This window comes from Pituophis catenifer, unplaced genomic scaffold (assembly GCF_029215685.1).
Source record: "Pituophis catenifer annectens isolate HBS135680 unplaced genomic scaffold, rPitCat1.0.hap2 SCAF_2, whole genome shotgun sequence".
Lineage (NCBI taxonomy): Eukaryota > Metazoa > Chordata > Lepidosauria > Squamata > Colubridae > Pituophis > Pituophis catenifer.
This window is the reverse complement of record NW_027256882.1, coordinates 245,982,731-246,004,140: the sequence shown is the minus strand read 5'-3', so window position 1 is coordinate 246,004,140 and position 21,410 is coordinate 245,982,731. Positions and strand designations below refer to the sequence as shown.

Here is a 21,410-nt window from a genome sequence, read left to right as displayed (position 1 = left end):
GGAAAGTACAAATGTCTTGGTTGCTGGTTTGTAGTTGTTGCTGCAGAAATAATGTAGCAGCATCAATACCGCCTTTATTAAGGACCATATTCAATCTTTTTTTAATCTGTTAGATATCTAGGATCTTTCATTCTTTTGCAGTTCAAAGGCAGTTTTCCCCAAACCCATTGAATACAGATTCTTTAATGGGGGAGTTGCCCATACTGATAATTTTAAACATTCAGAAATAAAAGGTTTTTCTACGGTTTTATATCAGGTATACTAAGGGAAGATTAAATATGAGTTGAATCATTTGGCTCTAATATTTGTGTGTGTGTATATATGTGTGTGTATACAGCAAGACCAAGCTGCAGATGAGGCATGTTTCCAATTGTGCTGTCCCAAATACCTTGGAAAGGTAACAAGCAAGCATGGATTCATAATGAATCCAGCAAGTTTAACAGGCCCTGAGCACCAAGCATTTCTTGGTTGAAGAAATTATTCAAGTTAAAGAATATACTTATATACTTTATATACTTCTTTGGTATAATATTTATCATATATTCATTTGTCCATTTATTTAAATGCCATGTAAAATAAAAGATATTTTCACATTTAGCAATCAATAATTTATTTTCTCCCCAGTGTATTACTAATCAAATTTGTTAATTGGCACATAATATAACTCTGTTCTGTTGTGAAATAAGCTCCATAGAATTCAATGGAATCTTCCCAGATGAGACTCTTTTCTCATCTTTGAGAAATATTTGTTCCTGTTTAGGAATGAAAATAATCCAATGACTGAATATTCCTGTTGTAACTTTCCCCTGCAGAAATGGATTTTCCTTCATCATTGACCAGCACTGAGAGAGCTTTTATTCATCGGCTAAGTCAGTCTCTTGGTTTGATTTCTAAAAGCAAAGGGTAAGCTGGTATCTTATAAAATAAGCAGCTTTCATGTATTGTGAATCAACATGGATAGTTCAGAATTAATGTTTCTGATACAATTGTAGTTTTAAGCTTCTGAAGTATTTTAATGATATTGAGTTCTTCATGAGTTTGGTGTGCTTCTATTTTAAATAGTGCTATATATAGTTACTGTATTGCTGTCAAGTGCTTGTTCATAATTCCATGTTTAGGTAGAATTGATAGCCAGATAACATTGGCTATCAATTTATCCTGTGTTGCTGCAATAAATACATTCATTTAGATTTTATATTTTTTATGTTAAAAATATTTAGAAAATGACTATTCTTAGGTTTAGAAGGGTACATAAATTTTGTTAGAAGTAAAATGCATTGAAATGGACTGGACTTTCTTCTAAATAAATATTGTTAAGAATTAACTCTAGGTTTTCTGATCATTGACTATGTAAAAATTTTTTACTGTATTTTATTCTAAGAATATCATGCTAAAACTATATATGATTGAATAATCACAATGAAGTTTCTTTAGTTACAAATAATTATGATACTTATTCATGATCTCAGTAGATGGCAGCATCTGACTGAGTTTGGAACATAACTAGGATCACCCTGGTTAGCGTTGAAATGGAAGATCACTAAGCACTGAAGACTAACTGGGAAGTTAAGAACATCCCGGAAGTCAGCAGTGGAAAATCTTATATCAAGAAGATTGCATGAATGTATCAATCAATCACCAAGATTCAACTTCATTTAAAAGTTACTTTACTTTTACTCTTATATGATTGTCATTAGTAAAATCTTAGATGCTCCTAAAAAGTTATTAATGCTTTTAAAAGTATGTGTTTAGATAGCCATTTCAGTTTACAGTATAAAAAGCCTTGTCCTAGAAACAAACTCAATTCTACATGTTTTAAATCCTATTTATTGAAATGTATACTGAGCATTTAAAATACAGTAGGGATTTGCTATACTCAACTGTGTGTTTGATTGCATTTCAGAGTAGCTGAATGCTATGCATTGATAATTCAGAAATAACACAGAGAACAAATTAAACAGAAACCTAGCATATTTTAATATTCTTTGAGATAATTATTTAATGTCCAGATTAAAGTGAATGTTAAGGATCATTCTGGTGATAAATACAACAATGCATCCATATTACAGGAAAGGAGCGAACAGATATCTAACTGTGAAGAAAAAAGATGGATCCGAATTAGCACATACAGTGATGACTTGTAATTTGATTCCAAACACAAAGCATGCTATTAGAAGTTTAGTTCAGAGATTTCCTGTTACCAATAAAGAACGCACAGAACTTCAACCAAAAACAGAGAGGGGAAATGTATTTGCTGTTGAAGCTGGTAGGTTGAATATCCTGTGAAAAACTACAGTAAATTATGGGAGGAAAATATGTTGCGAAAGACATGCTTAAAAAATGTTACCATTACAGTCTGAGATTTTTATAAAATGTGATGATTGCTATCCTACTGAGTGTGAGTTCAATTCTGTGCTGATGGTGCTGATTCACCATTTCCCCAATACTGCTTTGTTGTTGTGTTTTGAAGACTTTTCTAATTCTTCCCTAAAAAAGAAAAGAGAATTTTAGTGGAATGCTTCCCATTCTCTTTAATGAGTTCCAAGCAGAACTCAGGATTCATACCCATGTTTTCAGTAGCAAGTAACAATAAGAGTCACAGGAATAACTTCATTAAGAATGGAGATAGCTGGGTGGCTCAGTGGCTAAGAGACTGAGCTTGTCGATCAGAAAGGTCGGCAATTTGGCGGTTCAAATCCCTAGTATAGGTCTCCTGCGTGAGCAGGGGGTTGGACTAGATGACCTCCAAGGTCCCTTCTAACTCCGTTACTGTTAATGAACAGTAGGTTGAATTTGACATTGTTCAAGTGGGATTTCAGTAAAGATTCCACATTAAATTTTACTTTTGAGGAGCCTGGGCCATATCAGATGAGATTCTGAAGAAATCTGAGGAGATACACAGTGGACCAGCCTGCTCATTGATTCCTCAGAAACATTTTTGATTTTTCCTACTATTGTAGTTCAAAGATCATGTTAAACTATTTTTGTACCCAAAAAATGAATTTACGTTCTACTTCCGCCTTATGGTAGGCCTGAGTTTAGCTGTTTTAATCTCATAATCTATACAATATTTTTAAAAAGGTTAAAATCTCCCCTCTGTTCTATTAAGTCTTAAATAGGCAAACTTTTAGCAGACCAGGTAGTTTGGTGGCCACATAGAAGTGATGAGAGTAGTCCTAAATCTTTCACCTGGGAGCTGTAAGTCAGATAGTATTAGTTCTGGATGTCACTAAGCTATTTACTACTTTGATTTGCCTGGTTTTCTGAATGAAAATGTAAATAAAGAATAGCTGTTCTGTATACATTGTGAACAAATGGAATGTGGGTCTATTATCAGGCTGAGCAATTCCTGTTTATTCACAGTTATGTTCCACCGGAATTTTATTTATCAAGGATACTATTACAGTACAAACTAAGTAATAGTTTGGTACTGTCTTGCTGTGTGATATTCAATTTCTAAAACAAAATTGTTTATTTATTGCATGTTAGAATAGATAGATTTCTGCTTATCATATTCCTTATTTTTTTCCCCTAGAGAATAGAGAAATGAGCAAAACAAGTGGGCGTCTTAACAGTGGCATCCCTCAGATCCCAGTGAAACGGGGAGAATCAGAATTTGATTCGTTTCGGCAGTCTCTACCAGTTTATGAAAAGCAAGATGAAATTGTTAGAATTATTAAAGAAAATAAAGTAATTTTGATTGTGGGGGAAACTGGATCTGGAAAAACTACTCAGGTATGCTATATCTAAGAAAAATAAAAAATATGGAACAGCTGTCGTAATAGATAAGTAAATAGTTTTAATATTTTAAAATCATCCAGTTTCAGATGGTAATATGTGATGTGGGATTTGTATGTCTAGTTAACTGATTTTTTTTCTATCAATAACACCTATCTTTATGTTCAGATACCTCAATTTCTACTTGATGACTGTTATAAAAATGGCATACCGTGTCGCATATTTTGCACTCAACCAAGACGGTTAGCGGCGATTGCTGTGGCTGAAAGAGTTGCTGCTGAAAGAAGAGAGAAGATTGGTCAGACTATTGGTTATCAGATCCGATTAGAAAGCAGGTCTCACCAAATGTCTTTTGTATTCTTGGATTTCAGTATTTTAGAAGTTTTGCAGATTACAGATTGTACAAGTAACAAAGTTTAGAGATAATCTCACCCCTTGCTTGACATATTATATTTTTTCTTTTTGATCCTATACCTCTGATTCCCTCTTCTTTTGGTATAGGAAGACTGTTATGCAGGTAGTCCTCAATTTACGACCATAAATGAACCCAGAATTTCTGTCATATATCATGACAGTCATAAATCAAGGCATCTGCATTCCAAATTTTATGAGCTTTTTTACGACAGTCATTACATGAAACCATTGTCCACAATGGGTGTTTTTACTTCTGGAAACCAGAAGTAAATGGCATGGAAAACTGCAAATGACCATAAATGTGGTCTGGTTGCCAAGCACCCAAAATGCAATGACATGACCATGGTGGGGAGGCCAGAACTTTGAATCTGGATTGTTGTCAGGTGGGAAAGATCAGAATAGTATGACGTTCTAATTAAATTGATTTTATTACTAGTTATCCCTATGTATAGGAATCTACTAAATTAATGGTTAGCACTATCTTGGTGTTAGGTAAGTATCAATAGAATTCCAGAGAGTTTGAACTTAGTCCATTTGTGGCAATGTAGAGACTCTAGGCCGATTCCTTTTTTGACTCTGTCCCAAGATTCTGTCACTTCTACAAACATCAGTACATTTTTGAGGTGGTTCATTGTAACTTTGAGCAGTCACTAAATGACCACGAATGAAGGCAAATATATGTGTCCCAGGATAATGTTGCAGGATCCAATCTGGGTCAGTCACTGGGACCAGAGGTTTTGTCTTCCGAGCTTTCAGACTTGTGCTGGAGTCCATCTTTGTACTGAAGGTGGTATCCAGCACAAGTCCAAAAGCTCGAAAGACAAAACCTCTGGTCCTGGTGACCAACCCATTTTGGAGCCTGCAACTAAATGATCAGTTATAAGTCAAGGAGTACCTGTAATAGGCTTGTTTGACTATTAATGCTGTGTTGCATTATAGTGATAAATACTAATAGCATATATACTGTTTCCAAATTAACATCTATTGCATCATCTCCCAAGTCTATTTTTTGATAATTCTTCTTTCCAGAATTAGTCAGCAGTACATAACAAAGTGATATAGTATTTATGGGATGCTTTCCACAGAATGTTTTGCCTCATAGATTTTTTTAAAAAACTATCCCAGTGATTCATTGGTTTACATATCCAAAGTTTTAAAAATGTAATCCAAAATTAGTTTTAATGCTGGTAGTGATTTTCCTTTCCCTCCTCACTGTCCAGTACTCTACTCTTTTTGTGATTCCTCACACTAGTATTCTTGATTATGTTAATCAAGCTTGGAAATTGTGAAACTAAGTGTAGTTAAGTTAAAAATATTTCTTACATGTTTCTATGTGTAATGCTGACATTGATTTGTTGAGAAACAGTCTGTATCCCTCATTGAATGAACATGAACTGTTTTATATTTTAAGCACCACCTTCTAGCCTAAGATTTTGTGTAGGTAAGTTTAGAAAAAAACATTTCCACCTGCTAGTATGTGCCATGTTACAGATAAATTTTGATAGACGAACTACATGTAGCATACCCTTTCTCTATGGTTTTTGCTTAGACTGAGTTTTCTATAATCCAATCTTTTCTTTGTGTTAAATCTACACTTTAAAACAAGTCATTTGGACTTTCAGAATAATAATGCTCAATTGCAGTACAGCTTTGCAGTATAGCTTGTTCAAAATTTAGTGTTGAAGTGATAACATTGTGATTAGAAGCCTTTATTTCTAGCAACTTCATCTCTATGTAATTGTGCTTAAATGTTTTTATTTATTCATTAAACAATTTTTATAGCTATCCAGCTCACACATTGGTGCTTTGGAGAGAATTACAAAATCTAAAAAATAACTTTATATTAACAGGGTTTCTCCAAAAACGCTCTTAACATTTTGCACGAATGGTGTATTACTTCGTACACTAATGGCGGGGGATAGCGCATTGTCTACTGTAACTCATGTTATTGTGGTAAGTTTGGCCAATGTTTTTCAGAAATGGTATCCTTGTTCATGTGCAAGCTTTTTAATATAAAATTTTATTTATTTTAAAATAAAATAAAAATAATTTTTAAATAAAAAATGAAAGTAAAAATATTAACGTATAAACACATTTTTTTATTAGCATATTAGTGGTATTATTTATTTAATCAATTTCTAAGGATGCCTTTTCCCCTGTAACTCTTGTATTGCGTTATTGATCATATATTACTTTGAGGCACTTGCTCCTGGACTCCAATAGAGGAATAGGTTTTGATTCATTTTTTAAACTTCTATAGATGAATTGAATAGAATTTTATTATTATACTTTTTATAACTTTAGTAGGTTCTAAAGTTTGAACAACTATACCTACATACTAGATATTTCTACCAGTGTTTGTAAGCTTGAATTGTGAAATAATATATTGATAAATTTACAATTTAATTAAAATTATTTTAAATTATTTTGAAATTCTGATCATTTTGACTTTAAAGTGGTTTGATAAAAACATTTATCTTCCAATGTGAACATACTTGGTACCTATGGGTACCGAATTATGAAAGCATATAATTTCTTCAGCAATTTCTATATATAATCAGAATGTGAGATTTAAGGAGCAGTTCTCAAATGAACCATGTAGAATTTGGGATTCTGATTGGTTTTTTTAAAACTGCCTTTTATTTGACAGCTTGAATACTCTGAAGCAAAATACTACATAAAATCCTAACATTGAAAGCAGGATGAATTATATGTTGATTTTGGGGACTATTAATATTAGATGGGACAATGGCTAGGTAATTCTGAGAGTTTAAGCCCATATATTAAGAGCGTGCACAAGGTAGGGAAAATTAATGTCGACCAATAGAAATGAAAACCAGTATTTGTAGACCAATGCAGTAAAACATAACAAAACATAACTTCAGTGTAGTTACCTTGGTCATTATGATACATATTAATAAAGACAAAAAAAAAGCATGACCATCATTTCTATTATCATTTTTTCCATGTCAGGGGTTTCAAAATCTTATGGCCAACGGTTTCATTGGAATTTTAAGAACTATGGCTGCCATAGGGAAAACATGGATGATAATCATAGTGATTATACTATCTGTTCAATCGTGTTTGATTCTCAATGATTCTATGGACCAGCGCGCTCCATATTTTTTTATCCTGTGCAGTTTCTTTCAGTTATTTTATTCTTTGGCTGATGTTGGCTTTTATAGTGTCTAGCCATTGTGTTTTAAACAGTCTTTTTCCTTTTACTGCTGACCATTCTAAGCATCGTTGTCTTTTCCAGTGAGTTTCATCATATGATATGACTGGAATAAGTAAGGTGGAATTTTGTGATTTTGTCTTTCAGCCATATGATAAGGTTTATATGACCTACTACATGCTTGTTTGTCACCTTTTCTGTCCAAGGAGCCTTATTAAATTTATATCTAAATAATGAGATATGTATAATTGAGATGTTTGCAAGAAGTGAACAACTTCAGTTAACATGACAACAAGAAACAAATTATAATGTGATGTAACAAAATGCTCAGGTTTTATTATAAAAATCATGGGTTGTTTATGTTGCAGGATGAAGTCCATGAAAGAGATCGATTCAGTGATTTTTTGTTAACAAAATTAAGAGATATGTTACAAAAACATTCAACATTGAAACTCATACTTTCTAGTGCTGCTCTTGACGTGAATCTCTTCCTCAGATATTTTGGAGGCTGTCCAGTGATATATAGTAAGTTCAAGTATTTTTTTAAAATCCCAGTATTAAATACAGTTCAAGAAAATATGTATTACTCTGAGAGAGAGTGCGGGGGTAGTGAGTTTTTTTGTTTTTTTTTTTGTTTTTTTTTATTTATATGCCGCCCTTCTCCGGAAACTCAGGGCGGCTTACAAAGCGTTAAGCAATAGCTTTCATACTTTTGTATATTTATACAAAGTCAGCTTATTGCCCCCATAATCTGGGTCCTCATTTTACCTACCTTAGAAAGGATGGTTAAGTTCTTTGTTTGGTTAAGTTTTCATCTAAGTTCTTTCTTAAGAACTGAAGTGTGGCCAGTGTTTGCTCAAATATTGGCCATACTTCAGTTCCTGAGAAAGAACTTAGATGAAGAATTACCAAAGAAAGAAAGAAGGCAGAATTACAGCAGAATTGAGGGAGGAAGCAATTTGCCATAAAGAAAAAAAAGCCAAATTCCAACACTGACACAGAGGAACAAGAAACTAGACATTGTGCAGACATTCTGGAATTTATCAACAGCTTTCAGGTCATCAGAATATAAATAGCCAAACAGGAGAATAACACCACTTAACAGGATATAAAAGATTGTGTCTCCCTGTTTGAATAGCAGGAGACTCATAACTGCTATTGTCTGCTGGCCAGACTTACTGGCTTATTAAGAATTAGTTTTCATTTTCCAAGAATATGCACTAGGGCAGGGGTGTTAAACTCAAGGCTGGATGCGGCTGGCCCACGGGATGCTTAGATCTGGTCTGCGGGATCGCCCTGGTAACCACAAAGGACTGGCCCATCTCTGTTTTCAGCATAGGACCCTCCCGAGCTCCGTTTTTGCTGGCAGAGGGTTGTAGATTGGGAGCCTGTTTTTGCTGACACAGCATTCGGGCCACTACAGGAACCCATTACACAAGTAATGTTAAGCTGGCCACGCCTATCTTGGCCACACCTACCCCAGCCTCCTGAGGTCAAAGTCAAACACAACCCTGATGTAGCCCTCAATGAAATAGAGTTTGACACCTCTGCACTAGGAGTGTGCTGAAATAACTGCCAAGACTCCTCATGTCTACTAATTTCTTGTTCATAAATATATGTGACAAATGTTATTACCTAGAATAATTGCAATGACCTCAGTTCAGAATTTTAAATTTTTGGAAGGAAAAATACAAAGAGTTTGTAGTTCTGTAGCTGCTATCATTCCAGTCTATGAAAGAAGATTGGGTAGAGAAAAAATATTGCAAGTGAAGTGGCTGGCTATGGAAAATATGCCAACAGAAGATTTATTAATGATTGATTGATTGATTGTACTATGATTTGCATTATTTGTGCTGGCATGAGTGGATTGTATGACTGGACCCAGAGTCCCAGAAATCACGTCCAGATTTATGCAATTAAACTAATATGCAGCTAAGCAGATATATGTAATTAACCTGGAGCCTATTAAAATTAAGTGAAGATCAATAGAAGGATACTTAAATAAAGCATGTTACCATTATCTATATTAATGCTTAACTCATTGAGAATGAGCAAAGCATATTGTGACACAATATGGATTTCAAACGGAACCAAACGAATTGGATAAAATATTAAAAAGTATGGATGAGAAAATGATAACTAAAATTTACAGATACTTAATAAAGTACAAATTAGAGGAGGAAACGGTGAAAGAAAATATGATAACCTGGGCAAGAAATATAGGGCATAGCATAGAACTGGAAAAATTGGGTAAGTTATGGACAGAAAACTACAAACTGACACTATGGATACCATATAAAGAAAATCTTTACAAGATGTTTTACAGATGGCACCTCCCACCAGCACGTTTGGCTAAAATGTTCCCAAATATGTCTCCAATGTGTTGGAAATGCAAGTCACAAAAGGGGTCATATTACCACATCTGGTGGTCCTGCAGAAGAGTGCAACATTATTGGCAGGAAATCAGGAAAATGATTGAAGAAATAACCAAACAGAAGGTCGAAATGAAACCGGAGTTTTTTTTATTTGGCATGACCACACCACAATATAATAAAGAGATGAAATATCTTATTATTCACATCTTAACAGCGGCACGTATAACATACGCTCAAAACTGGAAATCCGAATTATTACCGACAGAAGAAAAAATAATTTCGAAAATAACAGAATGTTCAGAAATGGACAGACTTACAAAAGAATTGCAAGAGAAGGATGATACCGATTACTATTTAGTCTGGCAAAGGTGGTACACCTGGTTAGAGGGAAAGATAGGACCAACAAATAATACAGTTTGTCAATCTAACCAAGAAACATAGACAAATATGTAAGAAGCAAAATAGAATGAGGATGTAGATAAAAACTTAGAAGGATTTCTAGAAAGCTATAAGATGTAGTTGATATTTTTATAAAAAGGAAATCTTGGATATGTATGAATGTCTAAATAGGCAAACATTTGAAATAGATATATACAGAAAAGAATAGACGAAATAGAAAATAACCACCGATGCAACAGCTTTTAGTAGTCAGTCAGTGGACTGAGTTAGTGTTGGTCTGTTTTTTCTTTCGTATTGTTTCAATGTATCTATGTTTGTATGTATTTTTTGTTTTGTGTTTACCTTAATAAAAAAATTTAAAAAAAGTGAGCAAAGCAAAGAGTACAGAAAGGCATACTAACAAGTGTGGCAATAGGGACTATTTACTAAAGTTCATTTCTCTGGACTAATAGCTAACTAATCAAATCAGTATAATAAGCATGACCCTTTAACTTAAAGCAGATAATATTTTCATTGAAATCTGCTTCGCTTGGTCATTTTATTGTGCTTCATGGACATGCAAAAAAGCTGGAAGATTTTGGGCTTAAATCCATACACCAAAGATTTTAAAGATTAATACACAAATAAAAACCAGGACTTTTTCTTTTGATACTGTTGGACCAACAGTTGGAAAAAACTAATGGAATTTTGTTTTTATACAGGTAATCCTCGACTTACAAGCACAACTGAGCCCAAACTTTGTTGCTAATTGAGACATTTGTTAAGTGACATTTTTTACAACCTTTCTTGGTACAGTTAAGTGAATCACTGTAGTTAAATTAGTAACACTGTTGTTAAGTGAATCTGGCCTCCCAGATTCTTGTGCGAAGGTCTCAAAAGGTGATTATATGTCCCCAGGACACTGCAACCATTATAAATGAGTCAGTTGCCAAGGGTCTGATTTTTAATCACATGACTATGGGGGTGGTGCAACGTTGTAAATATGAAAAATGGTTGGAAGTCACTTTTTTCAGTGTTGTTAAACTTTGAACGGTCACTAAATGAACTGTTGTAGGTCGAGGATTACCTGTATATGATAACCGCAGCAAGATTATTGTATGTATAAAGATGGAAAGATTTGGCAATATCTACAATGGAAAAATGGTTGGAGAAGATGATAGAACTTGCTGAGATGGCCAAATTAACCTATTTGATTAGAGATATATATTTGTTTAGGAGCTGTGGTGGCGCAGTAGTTAGAATGCAGTACTGCAGGCTACTTCTGCTGACTGCCGGCTGCCAGCAATTTGGCAGTTCGAGTCTCACCAGCTCAAGGTTGACTCAGCCTTCCATCCTTCCGAGGTTGGTAAAATGAGGACCCCGATTGTTGGGGGCAATATGCTGACAATAAATAGCTTAGGGAGGGATGTAAAGCACTGTGAAGTGGTATATAAGTCTTAAGTGCTATTGCTGTTGCTATTATTACTGCCTGGAAATCCCTAGTGGACTTTTTACATAAAATAGGAAAAATAGACTTATTGATTTATGATTCTGACGATTAGATAGGATAGATTATAGATAGGAGAAAGTCTTTCTGAAATCTATCTAAAAGAAGAAGGGAGGTAGATCTACAATTGTACTTAAGAACTGCTGTAAAGAAGATCAGAAGCCAAATTTTTATGTCTTGTCTTTCTTATTTTTTTTATTAGTTTTCTTTTTGCACTTTGCCTTTTATTTCTTTTTCTTTTTTCATTCTTTTTCTTTTATATTAATTTTTACTCTTGTCTTTAAAACTTTCAATTAAACTATATTTAAAATAGGTACTTAGGTGTTGTCTAAAAACACATGTGTTTATTACAATTCCTAATTGATTGTTCAATTATTTATAATAATGTTTGCATTTCCAGTTCCAGGAAGACCCTTTGAAGTAAAAGAAATGTTTTTAGAAGACATATTAAGAAGTACAGGCTATACAAATAAAGAGATGATCAAATATAAAAAAGAACAACAGCGAGGTGGGTATTTAGTTTTGTAGTTGTTGGAAATTTAATGTTTTGATTGGTATAAAAATTGCAAAATGGAAATGGAAGATGCTATAAAATACAATGGAAAAATCCTAACATAGCAAAAGCTATGCATCTAATCTTGATTTTTTTCTTTATGTAAAACATAAATATGGTATTTAGAAGAAAAACAGCAGACAACTTTGACTGAATGGTATTCTGCGCAAGATAATAGCAAGCCTGAATTGCAACGACAGAGGGCAGTTCCAAATGTAGCTGAAGAATATGAACTGCTAGATGATGGGGGTGACACTGTCTTCAGTCAATTGGTATGTACTACTCTAAGATCTTCGATATTTTATGTTAGATTTTATATTGGATAGGAATGGTTATGGTTGTAAGCTCAGGCTGTGGCAGTGAACATCAAATCTTGGTTGATGTATTTTTTTCACAGATATCTTCATATGCATGTCCATATTTTCATCAAAAAAAATTAAAAGACAGTGAAAGTCCAAATTCTGCTACAACTTCCACATTGTATTATTTTGTGCTTTTCAAATTTTTGCATAAATGTTCATGCTTTTATCATTCTGTCTCTTAACTGAGTTCATGCTTTATTTACTTTGTATCATGTAAAATTGAATTTGATATATATATATGGAAGCAGCTTATATTGGCTATGTCAAGAATATGCATGACTTTCTCCCAATTTTACAATAATAACAACAATACAGTAATTTTGGCTGGTGAGGTCCAGAAGAAGAGCCTTTTCAGTTATGGCTCCCATCCTCTGGAACATTGTGTTCGCTCAGATGAGATCTACACTCACCTTTTGGCCTTCCAAAAGTTCTTGGGCCCCACTGGGCGCATGGCATTTTGGAGCTGGCTAATGGATTAGACAACATTGCACCTCTCTGTGCACATTTTGCTACTTCCCTCTCTCCTGGTCAATTTTATTTTAACTGAAATTTAGATTTTAAATGTAAGATCCCTATTTATGGTTTTAATGTTTTATATTGCATTTTAGTTGAATGATTGTAAACCGCCTGGAGATGCCCCTGGCGAGATGGGCGGCATATAAATTTAATAATACACTTTTTTTTGCCAGTTTTAGGACAAATGATGGAATAATTTTTTAAAAAGTTTTTCAAGTGACAAAGTGAGTTTTCATTTGCAGGCTGAAAAAGATGTTAATTGTCTTGAACCTTGGTTAATTAAAGAAATGGATGCTTGTCTTTCTGATATTTGGCTACATAAGGACATTGATGCTTTTGCACAAGTGTTCCATCTTATTTTAACTGAAAATGTCAGTGGTAAGTACACAATAATTAACTTTTTTTACTGAATGACATGCTGAGATACGGTATCATAGATAGCCATGGCATTTGACAGAATAATAACCCAGCTCTGGTTTCTTAGAAATCTGAATAATAATTTTGAAATGGTTGATGGTTCCTGAATAAATCAGCTATGTGACTGATGAATTATCACCATTTTTTCCAATGTCTGAATTTTCTCAAATAATGAAGCTTGATCTTGAACAAGCTGTCTTGTAAATGTGCATAGAATTGTATGTAACAGTCAAAATAATTAATATTTGGGCAATTCAATTTTTAATGCTTTGTAACAATAGCAGAATATTTTGACAATCTTGGAAGAATAGTTAAAAGTTTGAGCAGTTCATAAATAATATTTCTAAGACATATTTCCCATCTTTTCTCCCTCCCTCCCCAGTTGATTACAGGCATAGTGAAACAAGTGCAACAACATTAATGGTAGCTTCTGGAAGAGGTTTTTTGAATCAAGTAGAACAGCTGATTGGTATGGGAGCAAATGTCCATATCAAATCATCCAATGGCTGGTAAAAATACAATTTTTTCATTGTTTTTCTCTAGGGAATGTATGTGGATATAAGACTGGAAGGGAAAGGGCAAGAAAGAGCTTAATTCTAGTTTTTGATGAATATTTCAGTTTCTGATCATGCTTTAGTATGTAGTATCCAACAATGAAAAAAATAACTCAGAAGTAAACTTGCCACAGAATTTAGCTCAATTTGGAAAACATTCCTGGATTATAATTCTATATATGGATTTGAAATTTGAGTTTTCCGTTAATCTAAAAAGTCTTAATACTACCGTTGTAAAGAATCTGTTAAACCAGAATAAATCTTCAGTAGATGGATTTGCTGATTACTTCTGTTGGTTTTTTGTATATTGTTTGGATTTTAACAAAAGAGTTTATATGCTGTACTCTATTATTTAAAACTGGTTATTGAATATTGAAAATTCTTTACCTAATTCTCTGATGGTTGTAATTTTTTTCTTTTTGTCTTTTTCTTTATCTTTTTAAAATGTTTAATAAAATACAGTTTCAAATGTATTGGATCAAGGAAGGATATTTTTCTTATATTTTGATACTATGATTCTGATACTCTGATTTAATTTAAAATGCATAGTATCAGTTATTTTGAAGTTGAAAGCATGAGTGCATTGGAACACAGCAAGAAGGAGAAAAGGATAATATTGGTTCTAACTTATTGAAACATATAATATACTAGAACTAACTTAACTTTTAAGCAATTGATAGTCTTATATATCCTCACCTTCACTTTGAGAGCCTGAGTTTATTATTTGATTATATATTATCAAGTCAGTATTGATTTTAGTGAAACACACATTCTCTCTCTCCATATATCTGTATGTATATATGAATGCATGTGTGTATATTTGTATTCTCCATGATAATTTGTATCCAACTTGGTCTTCAAATGGCGTATCCATTGCCATTGCAACTAAATCTACCCAGTTGCTCCTGGTCATCCTTTTCTTCTCTTTCCTTTCACCTTTTCCAGCATTAGAGCTAGATCTTTGTGTCTGAAGGAGGATAATTTGAGCCTGGACATTTGTTTCTTGAATGAGAATTGTGTAGATTTGTTCAGTGATCTACTTGTTTGTTTTCTTGGCTATCCATAGTATTCTGAGGAGTTTTCTTCAACACCAGAGCTCAAAAGCATCAGTATACTTTTCCTAGCCTGCTTCTTCAAAGTCCAGCTTTATAGAGTGCCACAGGAAATACCATTACTTGCACTATTCTGATCTTGAGGATATAGTCACATCACTGCATACAGATATGTTTTCCAAAACTGTCATAGGTGCCCTACCAATGCTACTCTGCGGCGTATTTCTTAACTGCTTATTTTCTTTACCAATCACAAGTGATACACATTGCATACCCAAAACTGGGGATAAAAACCAAACTGGGCTCAGTTACTGTCCTTGCCCAATACACAGGAGAAAAGCCAGGTCTTCTTGGTTCTATGAAAAGTTGATAGAATTCTTGTGGGGGTGGGTTGTGAGGGAAGGCAGGCACAATGATAGAGAACGTGCATCGTCCACATCCCATTAAATAGCAAAACTTGAGTGGGGGGATCTGGAACATCACTCAGTGCAAACTTGTGAGATTGGTAAAAATAGCTGTAGATAGGTGGTTCTGCAAATAATTAAATAAAACATATGACACCTGACAAAAGTAATGATTTTTTTCATATACTATAGATTACTTGTATTAGTAGCAGTAGTTAAAGGTGTAACCTTAGAGGTACAAATATTATTAAGATACTCTTTTCCTATCATTAAGAGATTCATTAAATAATATCAGAGTAATAAAACAAGTTTAAAGATCAGATTTGTTCAAATTCTTCAAAATTAGTGCAAAGGAGCATGTAGAAAGCACATTTCTTGCAACTATTAAAGCAGTCACGTGTTTTTCTAGCCTTATGTAGCTGTTTTCTAAGCTGTTTGCTGCTGTCTGCATGGTTTACATGTCATTGTGAAGCATTTGTTTGAAAAGATTTTCATAGACCTATTGCAAATCCCATAATGAATTCAATTCAAACCTTTATTGTCAGATTACATGTGTACTATGAGATTGGCTGAGCTCCTTCGTGCACCCCCCAACACAATACAACTCACAGTGAAAGACCAAAAAAAAAACAAAAAACCCTCCTATCCCAGTGAATCCTGCTAACAATCTGTAACTAAATGTAACTAAAGAGTATTGAGAATGTTCCATTGTTGTGCATAAACCAAACATTTTATTAAATACTTTTACAGGACAGCTTTGGATTGGGCTAAACACTTTGGGCAGACAGAAGTAATTGACCTGCTGGAATCTTATTGGTAATGTATTTTCTGTTACTGAAATGCATTAAAAAACCTTTTCCATGATTATGATGCTTTTGATACCTGATTAGTGGAGATCCTTTACGTAACATAAATCTGTCTAGGCCTTTGGAATACAGTTAGTCCTCAAATCACAAGTGAGCCACAAATTTCCATTGCTAAACAGGCAGTTGATAAGTGAGTGAAATCCATTTTATGATCTTTTTTGCCATGGTTGTTAAACAAATTACTGCAGTTGTCAAGTGAATCATGTGGTCGTTAAACAAATTATCTTGCCCCATTGATTTTGCTTGTTAGCCATGTGGAAAGGTTACAAATGGTAATCAGGTGACCCAGGCACAGTGCAACTGTCATAAATGCCAGTTGCCAAGCATCCAAATTTTGATCATGTGATCATGGAGATGTTGCAATGGTCATAAGTGTGAAAACTGGTCATAAGTCACTTTTTCGAGTGACACTTCAAACAGTTACTAGCTGAATGTAAATCAAGGACTATCTATTTCTTGAAGCAGATTAAGAATTTTAAAGTAAAAAAAAATCATAAAATTGAAATAGGAAAAAGAGTTACTTAATGATGCTCTGAAAGACTCTTAATGTTTAATAAAAGTATTTTAGGATCATCCCCAAGCTATTTTTATTGCATACATTGCACTTCGCAGTTTATTTTTTTCTTGTACATGTTCGAAGTCAATCTATCTCGAAAACAAGGCTTTAATGATCCTGGCAAAATTAGCAAATGATTTGTTTCTGTAATGTAGCCTGTATTTGAAAGATATGAAATAGGATGAACTAGAACATTATTGAACAGCAGTTGTAACACAGTATGGGAAGAGAGTTAAAAAAAATGAGGTAATTTAATGCAATATAAAACATATTTTTTAGTGTTGAGTGGAAGTCATATTTTGTTTTATTTGCATTACAGCACTATATGAGTTGTTCTATCAGAACATTCTGAATTAGTTGTTTTATTTTGTATTCTCATCTTTAAGCTATAGAAACCATTAGGAACTTGGAAGAGGCAAGATGGGCAGTATAATAAATAAAAGCTTTACTCCCTTTCATTTTCTTGCCATTAGAGTAAATAGATTGATAGTTCATATTGAAAGTGTTATCTGTGTTGCTTTCTATGGAGACTAGTTTTTCAATGTTTTCATTGAGTAAATTGAACAAATAAAGCATGTGAGTAAGATTATGGATTAATTGAAGTTACTCTGTTCAGGTAAATTCAGTGGATTATTAACCAAGATAGAATTACTATTGGCTCTTTAGGATTTTGAGAAGGAAAGGGAAAATAGACAAAAATTCCCGGATTAACTAAGTCTTTGTTGAATCAATGCTGTTGCATTCCTAGAAAGATTTCTTTGTCATTTCCAAATATTTGTAAAATTGGGGGAAAAAAATCATTTTGGGATTTCTTTGTTTTTTAGGTTTAACACCTATTTCATAAGTATTACCTTACTTTATTTATCTCTGCTATATATTTTAGTGCTTCATTAGAGTCTGGTAATTTAGATGAAAGTTCTTTGGTCCACGCTAATGCTGGTGAACTGAATATAGAAGATCGAGAGCTCCTGAAAGCTTATCACTACAGTTTTGATGATGAAAAGGTAGATCTTGACCTGATAATGCACCTATTGTACAACATCTGCCATAGCTGTGATGCAGGTAATGTCCATTTAGTTATGCCCCATATTAATACATTATTTCATATCAAGGTTTGCTTAATTCATTCGTTTATTTATTTGTTTATTAATTAAAAGGTTTTTTGCTCAATTCTAGTCACTCAGGGTGACTAGAAATTAAAATAACTATAAAATAACTTAAAAACTCTGAAAGACCTGAGATAAGATATGCTAAAGATCAGTGACTGAAGAATGGATTATTTGCATTACACTCCAGGATATACCCCAAGGCAGCATGTGTGTGTGTGTGTGTGTGTGTGTATGTGGGTAGATATACATAACCTAATCCAGCAGTGAGGTTTTTAGTATTTTTTTTCAGTAGCATGTGATTAGATATTCTCACTTGTTTCTTGCAATTATGAGCAAGGCCAAATGCATATAAATGAAATTGAGGAAATTTGTTTCACATTCAGTTATGTAGGCAAGAAAGCAGAAACCTTGGCTTATTTTTATTTCTCTTGTAGCACATTCACATTCAGAAACAATTTGAACTAGCTGATAATAGAAAATCCTTTAGAAAGTGTTTGAATTCTCAAGCTAAAGACAACATATATAATATCTCAAAATTTCAAAGCTACTTTTATCAATTGTGAGAAACTTGAATGCAATAATTAGAATTGCTTAGGTTCATTTTTCTTTAGCATTTGAACTTTGTTATACAGGTGCAGTTTTAATTTTTCTTCCTGGATATGATGAGATAGTTGGATTGAGAGATCGCATACTCTTTGATGACAAAAGATTTGCGGATAATGCTCACAGGTAAAAAAAGTTCATACATTTTTATTTTGAAGGGCTTTTTGATTTACTTTCAAAACTGCAATATTTTTGGTATTCCATTCTGATTTTTTGCTATCAGATTCCAGGTGTTTATGCTGCACTCAAATATGCAGACATCTGACCAAAAAAAGGTTCTTAAGACTTCTCCTCTAGGCATCCGCAAAATAGTAAGTATCAAATGACTTTAGTTCTTTAATGATTGTTCCCATTTTTACATTAATGTGTCATTACAAGGTAGTTGTTTTCATTTCTGCAGATACTTTCTACAAATATTGCAGAAACCAGTATCACAGTAAATGATGTTGTTTTTGTGATTGACTCAGGAAAAATGAAAGAGGTATGCTCTCCTTAATGTTGTGGATATTTTATAATTTAATGTATATTTTAATTGAAAATTACTTTGTAGAAAAATGTAATTAAAGTTATGATGGCATTGCTTTAGTAAAATAATATATTATTATATCTTAATTACTAATTTGGTGCTCATATTTATATCATGTTAATTGCCAAGTTAGAGGAATATAAATGTAATTAATAATAAACATTGATGTTTTATAATGTAGATTTTTCTTACCTTTCTAGAAGTCTTTTGATGCACTGAATTGTGTAACTATGCTTAAGATGGTATGGATTTCTAAAGCAAGTGCTGTTCAGAGGAAGGGCAGGTAATAAAACTATAAAAATATTTTTTTAGGTTTGCATTAGAGATATTAGAGATATTTTTTAAGATACATCATAAAAAAAATCCATTTTCCAAACCTAGCAAGAAACCCTCACAGATATATATAAAGTTAAAAGTGGAAAGAAAATGTTAATTTAGGAAAGAAATGTTAATGAATAATTTTTAATCTGTTTTGATATTTTAAAAAATGTTTTAATATAACTTAAATAATGTTTTACTTCTAAGGGCAGGACGTTGTCGACCTGGAATTTGTTTTAGACTTTTCAGTAGGTTAAGATTTCAAAATATGTTGGAATTTCAGACACCTGAACTTCTAAGAATGCCTCTACAAGTGAGTAATTTTTATTCTTTGTTAAGCCCTTGTAATAATGTGTTTGAGTTAAATTGTGGTTTATTTTTAACTATGATTTGTTGAATCATCTATGGCGATTGGGCTCAAATTAGCCTATCAACTAGAGAGGCTTAGCACAAGTTGTGAAATTCAACAAATATCCCTGATTCACTTTTTATTAATCTTAATTTAGAAACGGTGATTAAAGAAATGTTAGTTACTTTTACTTTCTGATATTTTTATCAATTAAGTTCAAGAATTTGTTTCCATATCCAAAAAATAGTCCGTGGAGACAAGAGAGTATGAAATGATGGTTTCTAGGTTAGATAGCTTATCAAAGTGTGTATATATGTATGTATGTATGTATGTATGTATTTACAAGAGTAAGTGTGGCTTTCCCAACAAACTTTAAACAAATTCTGGTTGACCCCTATGCACAACAAATACGCAACTATATTAAAAGCTGTTTTGCAAGCATTGCATGAAAAACCTTGAAATCTTTTGAATATTAAAAATAACAGTATTTTTCAATTGTGCTAAACGTTAAATTATACTAAATGCTTAATGGAGTAGTAGATTTTTATGAGGTATCCTGCATTTCAGCCTCACTGTCTCTTGAACAAGAGTTTACTTAACATGCAGTGTTGAATCTGGTAATAGTCACTGTTGTAGGTTTTCTTTTCATGCCTGCATATACAACATTGCTTGGAATATTCCTAAAGATTCAAGTAACACTTTTGCACTGGAAAATATTTTGTCAACTGGAATATTATTTTTAAATGATTGAAATCTCACAGGTTCTCCGCAATGAAATGCTTGAAATTTTGCCTGACAATATCTGACCTTATATGATTTCAGCATTTCAAAAAGTATCAAAAATTTAAGGTGCTACAGGCAGCTACATTGCCAGTTTCTGCTTCACTGTGTCAAAAAAGCTAATATAACTCTTAGAGTTTCCTTTTTATATTATATCCTAAATATGTGCAGTTGAATTATAATCTTAGGCATTGTTATTTGTAAAACCAATTGAGTTTGCTAGGCATTTTGGTGATGTTGCATTGTGTAAAGTCCATAGTCAATAAGTTCCAAAAAATTAATATTAGAATTTATATTATTTAATTATTTCTGAATGTCAGAAGAAAATTGTGACTTGTGCAATGGCTTAGAGTCACCTGCGAGATGAGCAACAAAAGAAATTGTGTGTGTGTGTGTGTGTGTGTGTTTGTATGATAAATAAAATATTTATAAATGTTGAAGTGGAACTGCAAGATTGTAATATAATGTTTTGGAAGATTTTTTTTCAACCAGACTAGTTTTCTTAGCATTTTATTTATTTATGTATATTTCATATTTCTGAAACTCTCATCTCCCTCAGAGAAGAGCTGAAGTTGTTACAATGAGTAAAATAAATTGAGAAAAATAAACACACTATTCCAACACTGACAACTAAGTGGACATATATAAGATTATACTATAAATGAAGTCATGATCTGAAAAAGATATCTTTACATTATAGGAGCTTTGTTTACATACAAAATTGCTAGCTCCCATCAATTGTCCAATTGCCGACTTCTTAATGAAAGCTCCAGAGCCACCTCCTGCTTTAATTGTGAGAAATGCTGTGCAGATACTAAAGGTGAGTAAACAGAATGAAAAAAACTGAATTTTTAACTA

General features: G+C 33.0%; 1 protein-coding gene across 1 annotated transcript in view; it reads left to right on the top strand.

The window, feature by feature from the left end:
* Window positions 1–2,147: 2,147 nt before the first annotated feature.
* YTHDC2 (YTH N6-methyladenosine RNA binding protein C2) overlaps window positions 2,148–21,410 on the top strand; it is a 44,288-nt gene continuing 25,025 nt past the window's right edge. Inside the window, exons 1-17 of the mRNA XM_070938730.1 lie at window positions 2,148–2,266; window positions 3,536–3,735; window positions 3,907–4,073; window positions 6,003–6,105; window positions 7,696–7,852; window positions 11,988–12,095; window positions 12,267–12,412; window positions 13,261–13,396; window positions 13,818–13,944; window positions 16,196–16,261; window positions 17,751–17,929; window positions 18,609–18,705; window positions 18,803–18,890; window positions 18,980–19,060; window positions 19,306–19,388; window positions 19,631–19,736; window positions 21,253–21,372. Of these exons, the coding sequence (XP_070794831.1) occupies window positions 3,547–3,735; window positions 3,907–4,073; window positions 6,003–6,105; window positions 7,696–7,852; window positions 11,988–12,095; window positions 12,267–12,412; window positions 13,261–13,396; window positions 13,818–13,944; window positions 16,196–16,261; window positions 17,751–17,929; window positions 18,609–18,705; window positions 18,803–18,890; window positions 18,980–19,060; window positions 19,306–19,388; window positions 19,631–19,736; window positions 21,253–21,372 (1,953 nt within the window). The 5' untranslated portion in view covers window positions 2,148–2,266; window positions 3,536–3,546. The remainder of the gene's footprint in view (window positions 2,267–3,535; window positions 3,736–3,906; window positions 4,074–6,002; window positions 6,106–7,695; window positions 7,853–11,987; window positions 12,096–12,266; window positions 12,413–13,260; window positions 13,397–13,817; window positions 13,945–16,195; window positions 16,262–17,750; window positions 17,930–18,608; window positions 18,706–18,802; window positions 18,891–18,979; window positions 19,061–19,305; window positions 19,389–19,630; window positions 19,737–21,252; window positions 21,373–21,410) is intronic.